General features: G+C 41.3%; 1 protein-coding gene across 1 annotated transcript; it reads left to right on the top strand.

Annotated features, from left to right (window-relative positions):
- The first annotated feature begins 14106 nt into the window (after positions 1-14106).
- Positions 14107-17109, top strand: LOC115676723 (glycosyltransferase BC10-like). Its single transcript, XM_030599692.2, has 2 exons — positions 14107-14789; positions 16394-17109. The coding sequence occupies exons 1-2, from the start codon at positions 14202-14204 to the stop codon at positions 17036-17038; spliced, it is 1233 nt and encodes a 410-aa protein (XP_030455552.1). The 5' UTR covers positions 14107-14201; the 3' UTR covers positions 17039-17109.
- The last annotated feature ends 336 nt before the right edge of the window (positions 17110-17445 follow it).

Genomic DNA, 17445 nt, shown 5'->3' with positions numbered 1-17445 from the left:
GCAGGTTCCATTGATGAACCTCTAACTAGCCCAAATATTGATAATTTTGAAGGAAACTGGTAGGTGATTATTGGGCGCATTGGCAGATTTGGGATTAGAGTAAAAGTCACGAATTTTTTTTAGGATAAAAAGTTTGGAGCAAAATTGACATTGATCCTAAAGTCACGGTTCTTTTTTAGGGAATCGGGCCTATATTAAAATGAATACATTTTATTGTAATTTCTTAAATTTAAAATAGTTATCCTTTTACATTTCAGAGAGCAAAGGATCTTCGACTCTACGTGAATTTTGCATGTCAACAACTTCGCAATGTTAAAATGTTATAATTTTTAAATACGTAGGTGCCGCGTATTGATGCGTGATGTAATTACTAAAATACCGTAGATGTCGCCACCGTCTTGAATGTCTTGATAACAACAAAAACAGCAACTTCTAGAATTGCGATCGTATGAATTGGACCGTAGAATTTTTAAAAATTTAGATGGGAAACAAGAGAAGGCTATCATATGCAAATGCAAAAGCAAAAATACATGTGAAAACCTATGCTTGTGAAATTTCGAAAAACCATTAATTGGCAACTTGGTTATTTTTTCTTTTCTCTTTTTTTTTTCTCGGCCGTCGATGGTTTTACCTAGTCACAGGGACGATGCCGGTTAGGAAGATGTCACGATCCAAGTCATAATTGCAAATTTAGGTACCGATTTATACCGGACCGATATCATTAAAAGAAGGGATAAGATCAGGGTCACATGTACACATCATATGAAGGCATCGGCATCGCTTCCAGCTCTCGCGCCTCGATCAGTCCTGTTCAGCATTTCACCCGCGTAATGAATTCGCGATTCCTTTTCTTTTTTCCCCCCCCGACAGCGATCCCGACACTCTTAAAGTTACTAATTAGGGCGAGACAAGGGGAATTTTGCAATTGGGTTTCCCCCCACATTTCTGGTTTCTTCTCTTCTCAACATAGCCGTCGCGAGTCGTCTACCCTTTTTGCTTGGGGTTTTTAGCTGACCACCAATGTGAAACTATGGAACCCTAGAAGTCAAAAGTTGAAGGAGAGGGTGATGGCTCTTTTGACTTTTCGTACGTTGTTTTTGGACCATCAGAGATTTAAAGCCAACACGTGACTAGAGCTAGCTAGCATTTACTCAAAGGACGTGGAATTATAAGAGAAAAAAGTACTAAAAAAGTCGTAAATATATTGTACCGGTACCAAATCGATCATAAATCTTTCGATTGTACCGCTTTAGTTTTAAGTCTTTTTACATTGGTACCGATTCAGTCTATCCGGCCAATTTAGACCGGAAATCATTTACGCGGACGTCGTGGCACGATCGACGCTGGCGTGATATTTTTAATAATAGTTTAATGATGTTTTGAGTTTTTTAATTAATTTTTTTGAAACAATGTACCGTTTTTCTTTTTATCTGTTTTTCCCTTCTTTTATTTTCCTCGCTCTTTCCTTTGGCTTGTGACCAGCCACAGGCGAAGGTCGCCCTTTCAGCCTCTGGCGAGGGCTGCCCTCGCCGGCTCTAGCCACGTAGGACGGTCGGCTACCATAATTGGTCGGTTGGACTGAATTAGTATCGATATGAAAATTTTTATAACTAAATGCCTAGGACCGAATGGCACAAATGCAATATGTTTAGGACTTTTTTGATACTTTTCCCTTCATAAAAGTTATTGTTATCCGGTCCAAGTCTATCCCACCCCTGTTACGGATTTCTTATCCTACATGTTATCTTAATATATCTCATTCAGAGGATGTCGCTAAACACTGAATATGATAATTTATCAAATCATCCGGACTACAAATCGTAGCCTCAGATAACACAGAGACTCCCACAATTTTTCAGATCATATATTATAAGCTAAATATTTGAGGCAACTATTACATAAAATAAGCTTCGAAATGTCCATTTCAATTGGTCAATTTTGCAAGATGGATACAGAACATTTTATGGTCCGATGTTGGCCAGATAATGAGAGCCGTTGAGGAGACGCAACTTGGGACATTGGAACGTGAAGCACACGGTGGGCATTCAATCTTGAAATAAAATAAATATTTATTTTCTTGTGGAAATTCAAAAAAAGGGGACTTGAGAAAAGCCATTACTTGGGTGTGGTCCGTCCTAGTACGGAAGAAGTTTTGATTTTCGATAAAGTATTTGAGTGCATGAATAATACAATTTGTAGCTAAAAGACCCGGAATTTTCGGTAATTTGACGGGCGTAAGCGTTTAGCCTAAGTCTGTCGAAATGAACTTACACGTTCAGACACAAATCGAAGGTCGAAACAACCCGAATTTCCAAGATTTTCACAATCCGGGTCTTTTCGATACCCATGATCAATATTTCGCATTCATTTCGACCATTGATCATAAGTTACTTGCAGAACACGATCGTTGTACATGGACACTCTCTAAACAGACCCAGAGAGAGACGTATGAACCGCCTTAGACTATCGATGGCTACGGCTTTTTTCCAGAGACAACGCGACACTCCGATCGAATATTCCACGACCGACACTCCGGCACGAGAATCAATTCTTATTCTCATGTCGAATTGATTAAAGGGCACGATAAAAAGCTCTTGGAGGTAATTAATAGAGAAATCAAAGGTGATTATAGATGAAAAGGAAGAGAAAGGTAAGGTAAAACTCGTCAGGAGGAATCCATGGTTATCTGGCATGCGTGTATAAAGCTTTGCATCATGCACTTGTTGCGCGAGGGGTCGTGCTTTGAATATGTTTTGCCAGAGTATCCTATGCACAAAATCGTGGATTATAAATTCGTGCTGCCGGGGATATCGAATACATCTAGTGTTAGAAAATCCAATCTGAAAACTAACTTTAAATCGTGGAGAGAGACCGTATGTAAATAAAGAGTAGGGGAAATTGTCCAATCGGTCCTAAATCTATTGTGCGGATGGCAATTCAGTCATAAATTTTTAAATTTTGTCGATTTAATCCTAAATCTTAGCGTGAAATTCTAATAGAGTCCTTCCGGCCAATTTTCGTCGGGAAATCGCCAATGTGGCGGTGCACCGCGTGGGTGGTCGGTGATGACTGGATCGAAAATTGGCAAAATTGAAAAGTTTAGGCCTGAATTATCATCTACACTATAGGTTTATGACTGATTAGATAATTTTTCCACCATATATAAAAAAAAAAAGTAGGTAAATCCCACAAACTGGTAATGTGAGATACTTTAATTCGGGAAGAAGGACATTAAAAGTGTCAAAAGTTTTCGCTAGATCACTTGAATGCCAAATCGAAGAAAAAATGATCACTTAAGTGCTAATGGCAAGAAATTCCGACCATAAATAATACGTGACTTTTATAGTTAAAATTTTTATATGACTTGCCATATTATTGAAAAATCCAGTTCATGTGGCATTTCCATGTTTACATTTCTTCCTCCACTCCTCATTTTTTCTTTTTCTTTTTTTTCTATTTATTTCTTCTTCTCTTCTCCCTTCTACACCCTTGCCACTATTCATGTGCAAAGAGGTACTTGGCCACAGCTTCACCGGCGCTCGCCCATCACCGACCAAACCTACAAGCTACGCTACAACCTTCGACAACCCCTCCATCATCGCTCTCAATCACAGAGTTGAGCTTCGGTCGCCGGATCTGGCCTACCATCTTTCTCCTTTACCCTATGGCCTCAAATCGCCCATGTTTCGCTCTGCATTTCGACCGAGAGGACTCGAACCGAATAGCATTGAAGTAGTTATCGACGATTTGGTTTGGATTTATACTCACGTGTTCGATGAAATTCTCTAGTTTTGGATATAAGACCTTTACCCGAAATACTCACCATATGTTCGATGAAATGCCGAAACTAAATTTGCATATAATTATCTAAGATTTCGGATTAATTGGCCTTCGTGGCGATGGAGGTCAAGATGGACCAATGGAGCAGCTTCTTCGCGACTCGCCACAATATGGCGGATCGAGGTGGGAGTTCGCTCATCAAAGGGATTGATGAAGAGGGTTTTGAATAATTAGGGTTTCAAAAAACTTGATTTGTCCAAATTAAGGTTTAAAATATGGGGCAAACGTGTTAACCGACATTGTTTTGGGTCATTAATGCTGACTGGGCATGCCGGCAAGCCACGTCGGCTTAAGAAACTAATAAAAAAAAACGGCCATGCCGGATTTCCGGCCAAACAGATCGGAATTGACACTTAAACGAGCGTTTTTTAAAAAACTTGACACTTAACTGATCTCGAAAAAAAAAATTGCCGCTCGTATCGAAGCTGCAAAAGTCGGAAACCAAGATTGAATCGAGCATAAGTGTCTTTTCTCTTACGTTGGACGTCAAAGCCATGAACACAAACCGGTGGGATGCAATAGTGATCTCTCTCTCTCTCTCTCTCTCTACCTCTCTGTCTTTTTCCTCACTTTGTTGCTTTTTTCCGCTACAACAAACGGATTCTCGTGAGTTTAGTAAATTGCTTTTTTTCGTGCACAGAAAAAGAGGGAGCATTATACAAAAAAAAAAAGTCATAAATTTATGACGATTGCGCTAATTCGATCATAATCTGTTTTTTTTTTTTTGGTCAATTGAGTCCTAAACCTTTTGTATTTATGCCGGGTCAGTCTGTCCGGCGAATTCTGATCGGAAATCGCTGACATAGATACCGACTGCCTTGCGTGGCACGGCGGCCGGCACCGACGTGGACAAAAATCGACGATACTGAAACTTTTGATATTGGAAGGGAGATTTTTATCGGCTTTCTTTTAGTGGGGACAGGAATATAAATTGATTGATGGGATATGATTTTACTTTTGGTTCTTTGTTTTTATTTTTTAAATTGATAATTGAGGTGAGAAAGGAACTACCGATGTTAGAAACCCTACGTGGACGTTATCAGAAAGATTTCGCATCCGCTACGGAATGTTCGAATTGGGCCACAGTTACTCCACGACACTCACGACTCAAAGGTTCAAAGAAGAGGTGGCGATTTTCGACACGATATGATAGCACGACTCGAACATACATGAGGTTAAGCATGTTTCGGTTGAGACTAATCGTTCGGGTAAATTTCAGGTCAACCTACGAGACACACCACAAAATAAACATGTCGTGTTCGTCTCCAACACGCCGGACACAAAATTGATGCGTATGACCCGTTTAAATTAATGGGTAAGTATTGACACGTCCTATACATGATACGTTTGGAAACGATTAGCTAAAGGGCTTTTTCTATGCTATTAGCTTTTAAGATTTTAAATTGATGATATTTCATTGATTACGGACTTATTTATTTATTATGATTTAATGATATCTCGTTGATCGGTGATTGCAATATGGTAATAGATTATACGAAAAATTGAGGAAAATTACGTGAGAGAGATGGAAAGAGACGAAAATTACGCGAGTGAATTTTTGTTTCTTAGGCCCAAAAAAAAAATAATAATTTATTTACGTGAGGGAACGGGCAAGGGATGGTCGGGGAGCCCGGTGGCGTCGAGCGGGCACGCGAGGTGCGCGTGGGGGAGCGTGCCACGTGGTCGCCCGCCACCCGATTCGCCCACGCCCCTCACGAGGCCCCCCCTCATCCTGACCGTCCGATCACGGAACCGCCGGGGGGCCCCACCACCCCGATGAAAAGTCCGGGATTAGATAGATCTTCCTCCTCCTTTGACTCGCGGAACTCTGATCTCGCCCTAATTCGGGTCGGCCAACCGAACAAAGGACAAAAAGCCAACGTTGGGGCGCGGTTTTCTTCCGACGTTGAATACTCGCGCCTCAAATTTTTGTGGGATTTGCGAAAACTATTGATCCGCGCCACGTGCGCGTGTAAGACGACTCGATGCATTGCCGTTCGTTTATGGATTGCAACCGCGCGTAACGTTAGAAAGTAGGGGTGAGCAGTTTTTGGGATCGATCCAGGTTTCGCTCGGAACCTGGAATCTACCCCCGTCGGAACCTGTTTCTTTAATTTTTAGGATCTGGAACCCACTCTGTGTATAATGGAATCTGGAATTTACCCTGTCAATCGGTGCCGGGGTTTATCCGGATCTTTTTTTTTTTTCTTCATTTTTTTTTGTTTCATTTTTAGTTGAGCAAAATGAAAGTGAACGCAATAACAAAAACCCCATTTGTCAATAGCAACAATCCATAAAAGATGAACACGTAAAATTAAACAAAACGATAAAATGTTCAAAACACATAACCGCGGGTTCATCGGTTCCCGATTCTCAGTTCCGTTCTTACCCAGGAATCGGGAACCTAACCGCACAATACGGGGTTCACTTTTTTTTGGGAACCGGTAACTGTGGGAACTTGGAATCGGATCGGTTTTCATGTCCAGTTCAGTCATGTTTCTGGTTCTATTATGAAGCTATGCTCGCCCTTATTAGGAAGGAGAAATGTTCACATGCTATACATATTGGGATTTGTTAACGAGACAGAAGATTAGCGTTCTAGCGGAAGCAGGTTTCGTTCATCGTTCGGACAAAGCAAATCTGTCCCCAACATACTTTCAGACGTGGACCACATTCCTCTGTCCATCTCTCCAGAAAAGACTCTGTGTTGCCCTAGAAAGATCGCCTGTTTTTTGACCAAAACAGTGGACGCAAATCATAAATTAGATTCCATGTCTATTCTGAAGCCATGCTCACCCTTATTAGGAAGGAGAAATGATCACATGCTATACATATTGGGATTTGTTAACGAGATAGAAGATTAGCATTCTTGTGGAAGCAGCTTTCGTTCATCGTTCGGACAAAGCAAATCTGTCCCCAACATGCTTTCAGACGTGGAACACATTCCTCTGCCCATCTCTCCAGAAAAGACTCTGTGTTGCCCTAGAAAGATAGCCTGTTTTTGACCAAAACAGTGGACGCAAATTCTAAATTACACGAAGGTAATGCAAAATGTATCTTGCGTTGTAATGTGGGGTTGAAATTGGAAACTCACTTCATCTGCCACAAGAGATCGAAACATGCCTCTTGTAAGCTATTATCTTTCTTTATTACTCGAGCCCGGTTGGCTCGGCGATCTCGTGCATGCCTCCTGTATGTGAAATCGTAAGTTCGGGTCGCGTCGGGAGCGAATCCCCGACCGACGTGTGCTCTCTGACGCTGTTACCTTCTGTTGGGAGAGAGCCGTGGACGGTCGGAATGTTGATGGTGCTGGTCGCCACTCTCTTCTCTTTAAAAACTATGGAATAAAATGCTTTAGTTCAACATCGATTGATCCAAGCTAGAGCACCGTATTTGAGAATTGAGGAGAAAGTCATAAAATCTTAATTAAATTTCCCTTCGTGGGACTCCAATCATTTGATCAACAAACTAATGGAAGTAAATTCTTTATTACAATCGTGGACCGACGAAGGCTGAAAAAAGCAAGATGGTGGTGGGAGAAAAGCACAAGAGCGCGAAAGGCATCCTTACATGTTCTAGATATGCACCACTGGGATGGTGAAAGATGAATCGAGATTGGATAACATATATAAATTATCAGGATAAAGCTTGTCCCTCCAAGTAAAATGGAGCTAAGACCCCACGAAATATGCTTTATGCTCCATAATGGCCCAATATTCACAACAAGATCATCCACTTTATTCAATCGGAAGTGTGCCATACGTAAGCTCACCACATGCACTAGAGTAAAAGAATGATAAATAATCTTGCATAACTTAATCATTGAGGATGCCGAAAGCAACGTATCATGTAGTATCCATAGCTTACCTATACTCTCTCTAATTAACGTCATTATCTTCTCTACTTTTCTTTGCATAAGCCTAAGTTGCTTATTAAGTGACCTAATTGTCCTTTAATTGAAGTTTAACATCATGAAGGATGTACCTTACCAAAAAAAAAAAAAAACGAAGGACGTTTTCTTGATCTATGAGCAACTTTGAACCTCCAAAAGTCCAATTTGAGTTCGGACTTAAAAGGGTTGCGAGCCCGAATGTATGGTCACATCGAGATTACTTTCCAAAAGTTAGGTAAGAATCGTCATGCTAAGCATCTAATCTCCACGATCACGTGCGTCGGTGAGATCCTCGATGCCATCTCGGGTGAAGTTTGATTAGCATCGATCTTTCAAGAAAGATGAAGGCGAAACTCTATTGTCGAATTTTCGGTTAGGACTAAGATGCACGCTTTGAGTTCTTATCACAAGTTGGCTTTTGAATCAAAATTATGTTGCTTCCGACGTATTGTCATGGTATTATCAATTGCCAGGTGCACAAACAAAACAAAGTAGAGGGTAAGTGCGAGAAAGAGAAATCGAAATACAAGATTTTATCTTGGTTCACCGTTAAACTAAGGCTACATCTAGTAGAGGATATTCCACTATAGTTAGCATCTTCCATTTCTCTCTTACAACTTTCAATTATAAGAGAAAAAGATTATATATAAGCTATTTATAGATCCAAGCCCAAACTATTAATAAAACATGAGCCAAAACTATAAAAGTCCTTTGGCATTGCAGAGGTGTTGCCCCCTACAACCTCGTGCCCGTGCATTTTTGTCGATAAAGAGTATGAATCACATCCCAACAATAATGAGGCAATGCTCTCTCTCTCTCTCTCTCTCTCTCTCTCTCTCTCTCTCTCTCTCTCTCTCTCTCTCTCTCTCTCTCTCTCTCTCTCTCTCTCTCTCTCTCTCTCTCTCTCTCTCTCTCCAAAATGTAAAAAAGACAATACATGCAAGTTGTAGGTTATCGTAAATTACCCCAGTTGAATAAGATCTCTTTTGTTACACAATTTTCATTTTCAGTATGTCGTAAGCAAAACCCGGGCGGTTTGAGCATTTAGACGATGTTAATGTCGAGTGCCTAAACTTGCAATCCTTCCGTGCACGTACGCCAACCAGATGAATCTGATAAATTTCTTCCTCGTACGTTCCTAGGGTTGGTAACTTGGTCACACTGTACGAAACTCGATCAGTAAAGTTTGGTGAGACAAGTACCATCGTCGGGTTCCACGAGATAAGGTCGAAGTGGAAAACTGAACGAGACATAAAGGTCAGCAACTTAGTTTGAAACAAGACTATTCTGAATGCATTGACCAATCTCCCAATGAGGCTGTGATCTCACTCTCTCTCTGACCAAAATGTAAAGAAGACAATACATGCAAGTAGTAGGCTATCGCGAAATCCCAACTGAGTTCGTCCCTCACACAACTTTCATTTTCAGTATGTGTAAGCTAACCCCGGGTGGATTGAGCATCTAGACGACGTTAATGTCAAGCGTGTAAACTCGTAATCCTTCCATGCGCACGCATGCCAACAAGATGAATCCAATAAATTTCTTCCTCGTACAATCCTAGGGTTGGTCAGCGGTCACACTGTACGAAACTCGATCGGTAAAAGTTTGGCGAGACGAGTACATCTCATCGGGTTCCACGAGATTAGGTCGAAGTGGAGAACTGAACGAGACATAAAGCTCCCCCCGGGATCGAGCTTAAGCGGCACGCTTTGGGTTAGTGGAGGAAAGAGAGGACCCGATAAAAACAAACACCATAACAAACATCATTAACGACGCCACGATCCTCCTGTCGCTAAACGTACATGCAGTAAGCAAAGAGCAACGGCTTTGTGTCATTTCGATCACGGCAAGAGCAAAAAGCAAGCCAGAGGGCTCGATCTTTATCTGATTCTTGGAAGGGAAAGAGACGCTCTTTTCACGTAATTGCATGTGACTAGGCAGGCAATACCACCTTATCAGTGCACATATATAGGAATAGTGATGATCTCTCCCTTTATATCTCTTAGGGAAGGTGGTCTGCGATGTTAATCCGGACAACATTGCATGGTGAGTCAGTCCATCTTTGGGCCATGGTAAATATCAAAGTTATGCTTTTTTTCAAGGCGACAAAGGATGGAAAGTGGGACACGAAGATGATGTAACACCACTTCTAGGGACCAAACTCCATTTGAGGAGATCCCCCATGAGGCAACAAATCTTCCTTTTGGTTCGTTATCATTATTTTCACTCGCTCAAATGACCCACCATGGTCTTTTATCTCGATGGGGTTAGTTTGTTGGGGGGTTTTTGACGAAGGGGGGCATTGATTGGTTTGTCCCATGGTCCAAAGTGGTTTGATGCATGAGTGACAAGATGGAATCCTACTCTTCCATCTTGATTTGAATGTGCCTTCGAGGGTAACATAGGTAGGGTTTTAGATGAGTCCTGATTTCGAGTTCGAATAGTGGTGTCTCTTGCTTAGGGCCATTTCAAGAGTCACGCCTGCCATGATGTAGGTGGAGCTCATCGATAATGGTTTTGCACTGCATCCGTGAGAGTAAATATAATTGAAAGGTGTGGCCACCTCGTATTGTATAGAAAGGGAATGCCCGAACTCAGGAAAAGAGATTCAAAGTAGGGGTGAGCATGCTTTCAAGGTAGAGCTGAGAGTCTGGATAATCGGGCCGGTTCCCGGTTCCATTATTTCAGGAACCGAACCGAACCGGGAATCGAATTGGGGGAACCGAGAACCAGCATGAATTGAGTAGCTTATACTATTTCTTAAAACCTCCTCCGTTGGTTTTGCCCTGGTGGTGGTACACTCCGTTAGTGGCCAAAGTGGCCTTAAATTCGGAGCTTTAAATCCGCTCTGTTAAGTCTAGAATTTGCCCAGAGTCATGCAAATTATCTTGAGTTGAGAAAAACTTTTATGTCTTGAAATTCGCATGATTTGTTATTTCTTCTTCTTGAAAACTTGAAATTGGGTGCCAAGATCTGTTTACGAGGGTCAAAGTCCTTCATAACACTAAAATGGCCTGAACATGCAGAAGGTCTTATTCAGACTGCATCACCAAATGTAATTTTGTTGTTTATTTTATTTTGCGCGTTCACTTTTATGGATTATTGTTTATATCGGCAAATGAGAAACTTTCATATTTATTGTTGCGTTCGCATTCGTTTTGCTTAACTAAAAATGAAAAAAAGAAAATAAAAATGAACCTGTTAGACTCCGAAATCGACCCTGAAACCTGTGACAGAGTTGGTTCCAGATTCCAAGATATGCAAGGTAGGTTCCAGGTTTTAAAAAATGAGGAACCTATTCTGATAGGTTTGGAACCTGGAACCACTCATCCATAATTCAAAGCATCAAAATCAGAGGATTCAAGGATAATCTCCACGAATTGAATGCAAAATCCTTAGATGAAAGCAAAGCTTGAAAGTGACATCAGACTTGTCCATAGAAAGAAAAGATCCTAGTACACGCTTCAAGATCCGGGTGAATGTTCTTCAACCGAACTTATCAAGCTCTCTAAAGAAGGGTCTTTCCACTAGACTTATCAAAATCTGTTGTATTCTATTGCAACAGCACCGGATGCTCCTGATTCCATTGCTTGGTAAGATCTTTTTTCAGTGCCAAAGCAATAGATGATATGAAGACATGGAGAGACCGGGTCGTAGATAGGGCCGGCCACGGGGCTGGGCTGGCCCCCCATTGGGTGGCGGGCCGTGCCCCGGGTAGGGTCTGGATCGGGTCAACCTCATAGGCCCTAATGGATTTTTTTTAATGGATTGGACCTTTGAGGCTAAATCCAATGGCCGAGCTCGTGGGCCTAACCTTAATCATACAATGATTGCTCAATTTTGACTTACCTTCCCAACCCTCTATTAGCTACCTCCTAACACAGGACTAACCGTCTACGAATGCATGTTTCCATGACCCTCTTTAGGAGGACAAGCATGCTTGGCTTGCTCGAAGCACCCAAAGTATCTAGACTTGTCAAAATGGGTCATAATTGATGGGCCGAGTTATTATATTGATTAGTTATATTCACTAAATATGTCATAAAATGGGTTTAAAATGGTAAATGTCAAAATAATATGGGTGTTAAATGGTTCACAACTTACTTAAACCCAACCCACCTCTATGACTCTTTTTTCACTCAATATCGCCTTCACTCAATCTCACCCTCGCTTGCTTGCGCACTCTGCGTCTCACCTCAATTTGGCTAGAAGTTTTCCTAAATTAGGTTAAATATGAAAGTATTTTAGTAATATGATTGGGTTAGGTTGAATATATGTTTAGTCAGACATGGGTAATTAGATTTGTACTGCAAGTAAATGGGTCAAAATGGGTTAAATGTCTCAATTTGGGTCAAATCATTATCGACCTGACCCACTTGTTTGACAGCTCTAGTTATCACTAAGAGATCGATAATCTAGTCTTAACCAACTCGATAATCTCTTCAGAAAAAGTCGCAATGCTATGCCCTTGTGTATACTCAACGGTCGCGATGCTATGCCCTTGTGTATACTCAACTCGAAAATCTCTTCAGACAACGCGATGCTATGCCCTTGTGTATACTCAACGGTCTCGAGTACGATTCCTATGTTTCTACAAGATTAATTTTTCTTCTGGATTAGCCATAGCAATAATAGTAACCGAGAGGAGATACTAGACTACATGAAACAGATATCTCCAAGCCAAGGGGTAGAATGTTTGGTTTTGGGCCTTGAGATGATGATCTTGATGCCCAAAAGCCCGACTTCCGCTAGAGATGGATGGGCCAAGTGGGCCCGATTGGACCAAGCCTTTTTCACGAAAATGCTATATCCATTATTTCAATGGAATTGTTTCGTTGTTAACTCATAATTTATCCACGCGTCCTTAAACTTTCTCTAAATATTTTAGTTGGACTTACGTTATTTTATGCTTCGATTTCTCTTTATTGGACTTAATTACAATAAATCAAATAATGGGTATCTATTGAATTAGTTACCCTTAATTCATTACAATCTTATTATTTTTCTTTCATAGTTTGCCGTACAGTTAGACATGTCCATACTGTTACATTGTTTTTGTCTTAATCCATGTTTTAATATTTTCTCTCTGTTTTTTTTAATAATAGCTTATTTTCTTTCATAACTCTTTCATTCTCTTTTAAATAATTACAGTCATGATAATTTCTAAAGATCGACTTCTATTTTTCCTATAAAATCACGACGAATGCTATTGTAGTATATGTGATTTAATTTCCATCTACAAACAAAATGAACGATTTAATTAATTTCCCATAGATCACCTTATTGTTTTGTCTTCTTTGATTGATCCCTTGTTAAATATCATGTCATAAGAACACCATTCAGCTGAAAATAAAATCCGATTCCATCGCGGAGTGACGGGTTGTTTTGCTAGTTCTGGTTCAATAATCGCAAGGATGTACTAATATTTTACACAATTTTCGCTTTGCAAAGTTGAGAGATAGAAAATATCAACTTTGATTAGTCTCTCTCAATGAGTCTATTTCTCTCATTCTTTATCGTAAACTCCTTTAATTTCGGCTCTAAGTAAAGACATGACTCTTATTGGCTTGGCTTTAGACCTCCATATTTTATGTTCCATATCTCAAATAAATCCTGTCTAGTTTGACTCAACACCAAACAAGCCTTTGTATACATATGGTGAACAACCTCTACCATTTATGTAATGGGTTAAAATCACGAAAAACCCCAAACTAGTACACTTATGACAAATTTACCCAAAACTAATTTTTTGACAATTAAAAACCCCAAAATGGTACATTTGTGATAGATTTACCTTTTGTTAGTTTCCATTAAATTGGATTAATACAAAAAAAAATCACAAACTGGTACATCTGTGAAAAACGGAGAGTAAAACATAAAATCGGTACATTTGTCAACTGCCGCGTGTCATTTAACAAAGCAATGTAAAATTTAACGGAAACAAACTTGAGGTAAATTTGTCACAAGCGTACCAGTTTAAGGTTTTTTGTGATCAAAAAATTAGTTTGTGATAAAATTGTCAAAGGTATATCAGTTTGAAGTTTTTCGTTGTATTAACCCTTATATAAATTCTGCCAGCATCAAACCGTGCTGTAATTATATGTACGCGTAAATTGGTCAGTTCACATTCGAGTTGACAAACCATTTACATACCATAAATTCTTCTGTATACTTGTCCATGATCGTGCAAAAATTACATCCATTTTGGGCTTCTTTATTATTTACATATGCTGCTGAAAATGGGAAAACCCACCCATTTATGGAATTAATGTAATTGCTAATAAAACATAAAAATAGATTTCCTTCCTATTTTAAATCCCAATTTATGAACATAATTTTGGGTAAGTAATGTAAGTCCCTAACAAGTTACAAAGGACAACTTTCGCCCGCTTCTTCAATATATAAAAGAACAACTCTCTCACTAAGGCAAACCATCTCTCTCTCTCTCTCTCTCCCTCTGAAGCAAACCATGAAGAAGAATGAACACCAACAACCACGATCGCCGCCGCCGCCCCCGCCCCCGCCGAAGCTCCTCCTCGCCACCGCCCAAATGCAATTCCACCACCTCATCCACTACTTCCTCCTCTTCGCCTCCGGCTTGGCCCTCGGGCTCGCCCTCTCCATCTCCCTCAAAAGCTTCTCCTCCTTCAACGTATCCTTCCAGCTCAACAACAGCAATCAACTCTCCCTCCAAAGCCCCGCCTCGCCGCTGCCGCCTTCTCTCTTCAACCAGACCCCGACGCAGTGGTGTCGCACCGTCTCGAGCGACTTCTTGGACCCGCCGACCACCATGCACGACATGGACGACAAGGAGCTCCTCTGGAGGGCGTCCATGGCTCCCAAGCGACGAGGGTACCCTTTCAAGCGGGTCCCCAAGGTCGCCTTCTTGTTCTTGACAAGAGGCCCTCTGCCGCTGGCGCCGCTGTGGGAGAGGTTCTTCCGAGGGCACGACGGTCTTTTCTCCATCTACGTCCACTCTAATCCGGCGTTTAACGCGACGCTGGACGGCGGCGAAAGCGAAGGCTCTGTCTTCCACGGCCGGAGAATTCCGAGTAAGGTCAGTGACGTGCAGCCTTTATTAAACGTCCAATCTCTTCATTTTCATTAGCACCGTTGATCACATTATACGTATAAAAACTCGATCACAAGCATACAAAACATTAGTCGAGACAAGCTATTTATGGGTAGTATGATGAATGGTGAAAGGTTTTCGTTGCACAATTCCGATACGTGCATATAACCTTAGGGCGAGTTACGGGGAGCAATTCCTTGTGAATTCCGTAATCTCGATAAAGATTGCGCATATCTAGTGATCTGATTCACAATTCTAGCTCGGTATAACTAAAGCCGACCTGCAAAATCGACGAACCGGTCGAAGTGCGCCGAAGTAAAGTTACCCTATATTAGGTGAAAGCTTAATCGGAAACTAATCTATGTTTAAGCTTAGCTAGGCTGTGTTCTTTCAAGCTACCCCTTTAAGCTACGGCCTATGTAATCCTAACACTTTAGATTTGGCGATGAAATTTCACGAAAGAAGCAAGTTATTTTGGCTGCTTTGAACAGTTCCCGGATCCGCTTCCGCTTCCTGTGTCAACAAACATTTATTCACATGAAGAGAACATTTAATAAGTTGTTAGTTTAAGTCAAGAACAGTGCCAAAAACATGCATAATCGGCTAGCTAGAAAGTTAAGGGATGATCCGGGATCGTCGAACTTGCTGCTCGCTCGTGACCCGGTTAGGTCGCGGGGTTCAACCAGCAGACGGCCTACCGGGAGTCGATAGCACTCCACAGATAGAGGGGATCGAACTCGTGATATGGAGTTTCGCGCCCGAGCCCGTCCAGTGGGAGATGGCATGGAATTTGCCATATTCGAGACTTGCTTGGATTCTACTCCTTTTGCAACGCAAAAGGAGAGAAATTCCAATGCCTCACTTCCTTTTCAGCATTCCTTTCTTCTCCCCGTCCCTTGTGTCAAAAGTGAAAAAGTGTAAAAGCCGAATTTAGAATCAGAAACTTCAAGAGCTACAAGTGAACCTCCCAATTTTCGAATTTAGTTATAACAAAATGCATATCGTACCCGAAAAAATTTCATTTTTTGTAAAAATTAAAGAAAAAAGAAGTATATTGCAGCCTCTTTAGTAACCGAGAGAGATGCTTATTTGAAAATTAAAAGGAGAAAATTAAAAAAAAAAGAGAAAAAATGCAAAAAATCTCCAATCGATATTGCAGAAATTTTTCATGCATGCTTCTATCTTTGGGCTTAATTAGATGCAACTTAGCTAGGCCTGGACTTAGGTGTAAATTTTCAATGACTTTGTTGTTAGATACAAGCCCATATCTCACTTACCCATGTCTCTCTCTATATTGTCGGCCTTCTCACTTTTCATTCTACAAAATTTGTAATGAGTGTCTGAGAATTTTTTAGGAGAATTTTTGAGGAAGGAAAAACATTTAGGTCCCTTAAGAATAGAAGGTTGTGTTTACTTTGTATAATGATAGCATAGATTAAGATTAGGGATGCTATTGAAGTGATTGTTTCTTTGCGGCTTTTCAAGCTTTCTCTCAACAAAATGTTATACCAAACTACTAATCCATCGAATGCCTTTGCAGAGCCAAGTCACTCAATTATGTAACACTTCGATTTCTATGGTTTGTGCAGGAGGTCCAGTGGGGCAAATTCAACATGATAGAGGCCGAGCGGCGCCTCCTCGCCAATGCGCTGCTCGACATCTCGAACCAACGGTTTGTCCTCCTCTCGGAGTCGTGCATCCCCCTCTTCAACTTCACCACCGTCTACTCTTACCTTGTCGGGTCAACCAAGTCCTTCGTCGAGGCCTACGACCTGCCAGGGCCCGTGGGCCGGGGCCGGTACAACAGGCGGATGCGGCCCACGATCCAGATCGGGCAGTGGCGGAAAGGGTCGCAGTGGTTCGAGATGGACCGGGGCCTGGCCATCGAGGCGATCTCGGACACGAAGTACATCTCAGTGTTCAGGAGGTTCTGCAAGGGCTCATGCTACTCGGACGAGCATTACTTACCCACGTTCGTGAGCATCATGTTTTGGAGGAGGAACTCGAACCGGAGCTTGACTTGGGTCGACTGGTCGAGGGGCGGACCGCACCCGACCCGGTTCAGCCGGGGGCAGGTGACCATTGAGCTCTTGAAGAGGTTGAGAGGTGGAGGAAGCAAGAAGTGCGAGTACAATGGGAAGAGCACGAGCGTCTGCTTCTTGTTTGCTAGGAAGTTCCTGCCCAATGCCTTGGACAGGCTGCTGAGATTTGCTCCAAAGGTCATGGGGTTCTAAAAAACTAAGATAAAGAACATGGAATTGTACTTCTTTCATTGACCATTTTGATGATGTCTTTTGTCTTGTTTCAGATTTTTTTTTTAGGTTTTCCATTGTTCCTTTTTTCTTAAGTGAATTTAGAATTCATTTGACGAATGTTAACAATAACGGGAAAATTGTCCAATAAGTCCTAAACCTATTGCACTTTTGTCAATTCAGTCCTAAACCTTTTAATTTTGTCAATTGAGTCCCAAATCCTTTTACGTTTTGCCAATTGAGTCTATCCAGCAAATTTTAGCTAGAAATTGATGGCGTTGACATTTTTTTAATAATATTTTTCGAATGATTTCTTTTCTTTTCTATTCTTTTGTTTGTTTTTTTTACACCTCTGGTCGTCGCCGACCGACCATTGCTGGCCACAAGCG

Source organism: Syzygium oleosum, unplaced genomic scaffold (assembly GCF_021117445.2).
Source record: "Syzygium oleosum isolate NSW1041296 unplaced genomic scaffold, Sole_v2.1 Sole_v2.17, whole genome shotgun sequence".
Taxonomy (NCBI): domain Eukaryota; kingdom Viridiplantae; phylum Streptophyta; class Magnoliopsida; order Myrtales; family Myrtaceae; genus Syzygium; species Syzygium oleosum.
Note: the sequence above shows the minus strand (reverse complement) of the source record. Positions and strands in the feature narration are given on the sequence as shown.

What these genes read in the sequence shown, in the direction of transcription:
- LOC115676723 (XM_030599692.2), top strand. Translation starts at nt 14,202, where the DNA reads ATGAAGAAGAATGAACACCAACAACCACGATCGCCGCCGCCGCCCCCG. An exon ending in GCCGGAGAATTCCGAGTAAG is followed by an intron (nt 14,790 to 16,393) that starts GTCAGTGACGTG and finishes TGGTTTGTGCAG; the next exon opens with GAGGTCCAGTGGGGCAAATT.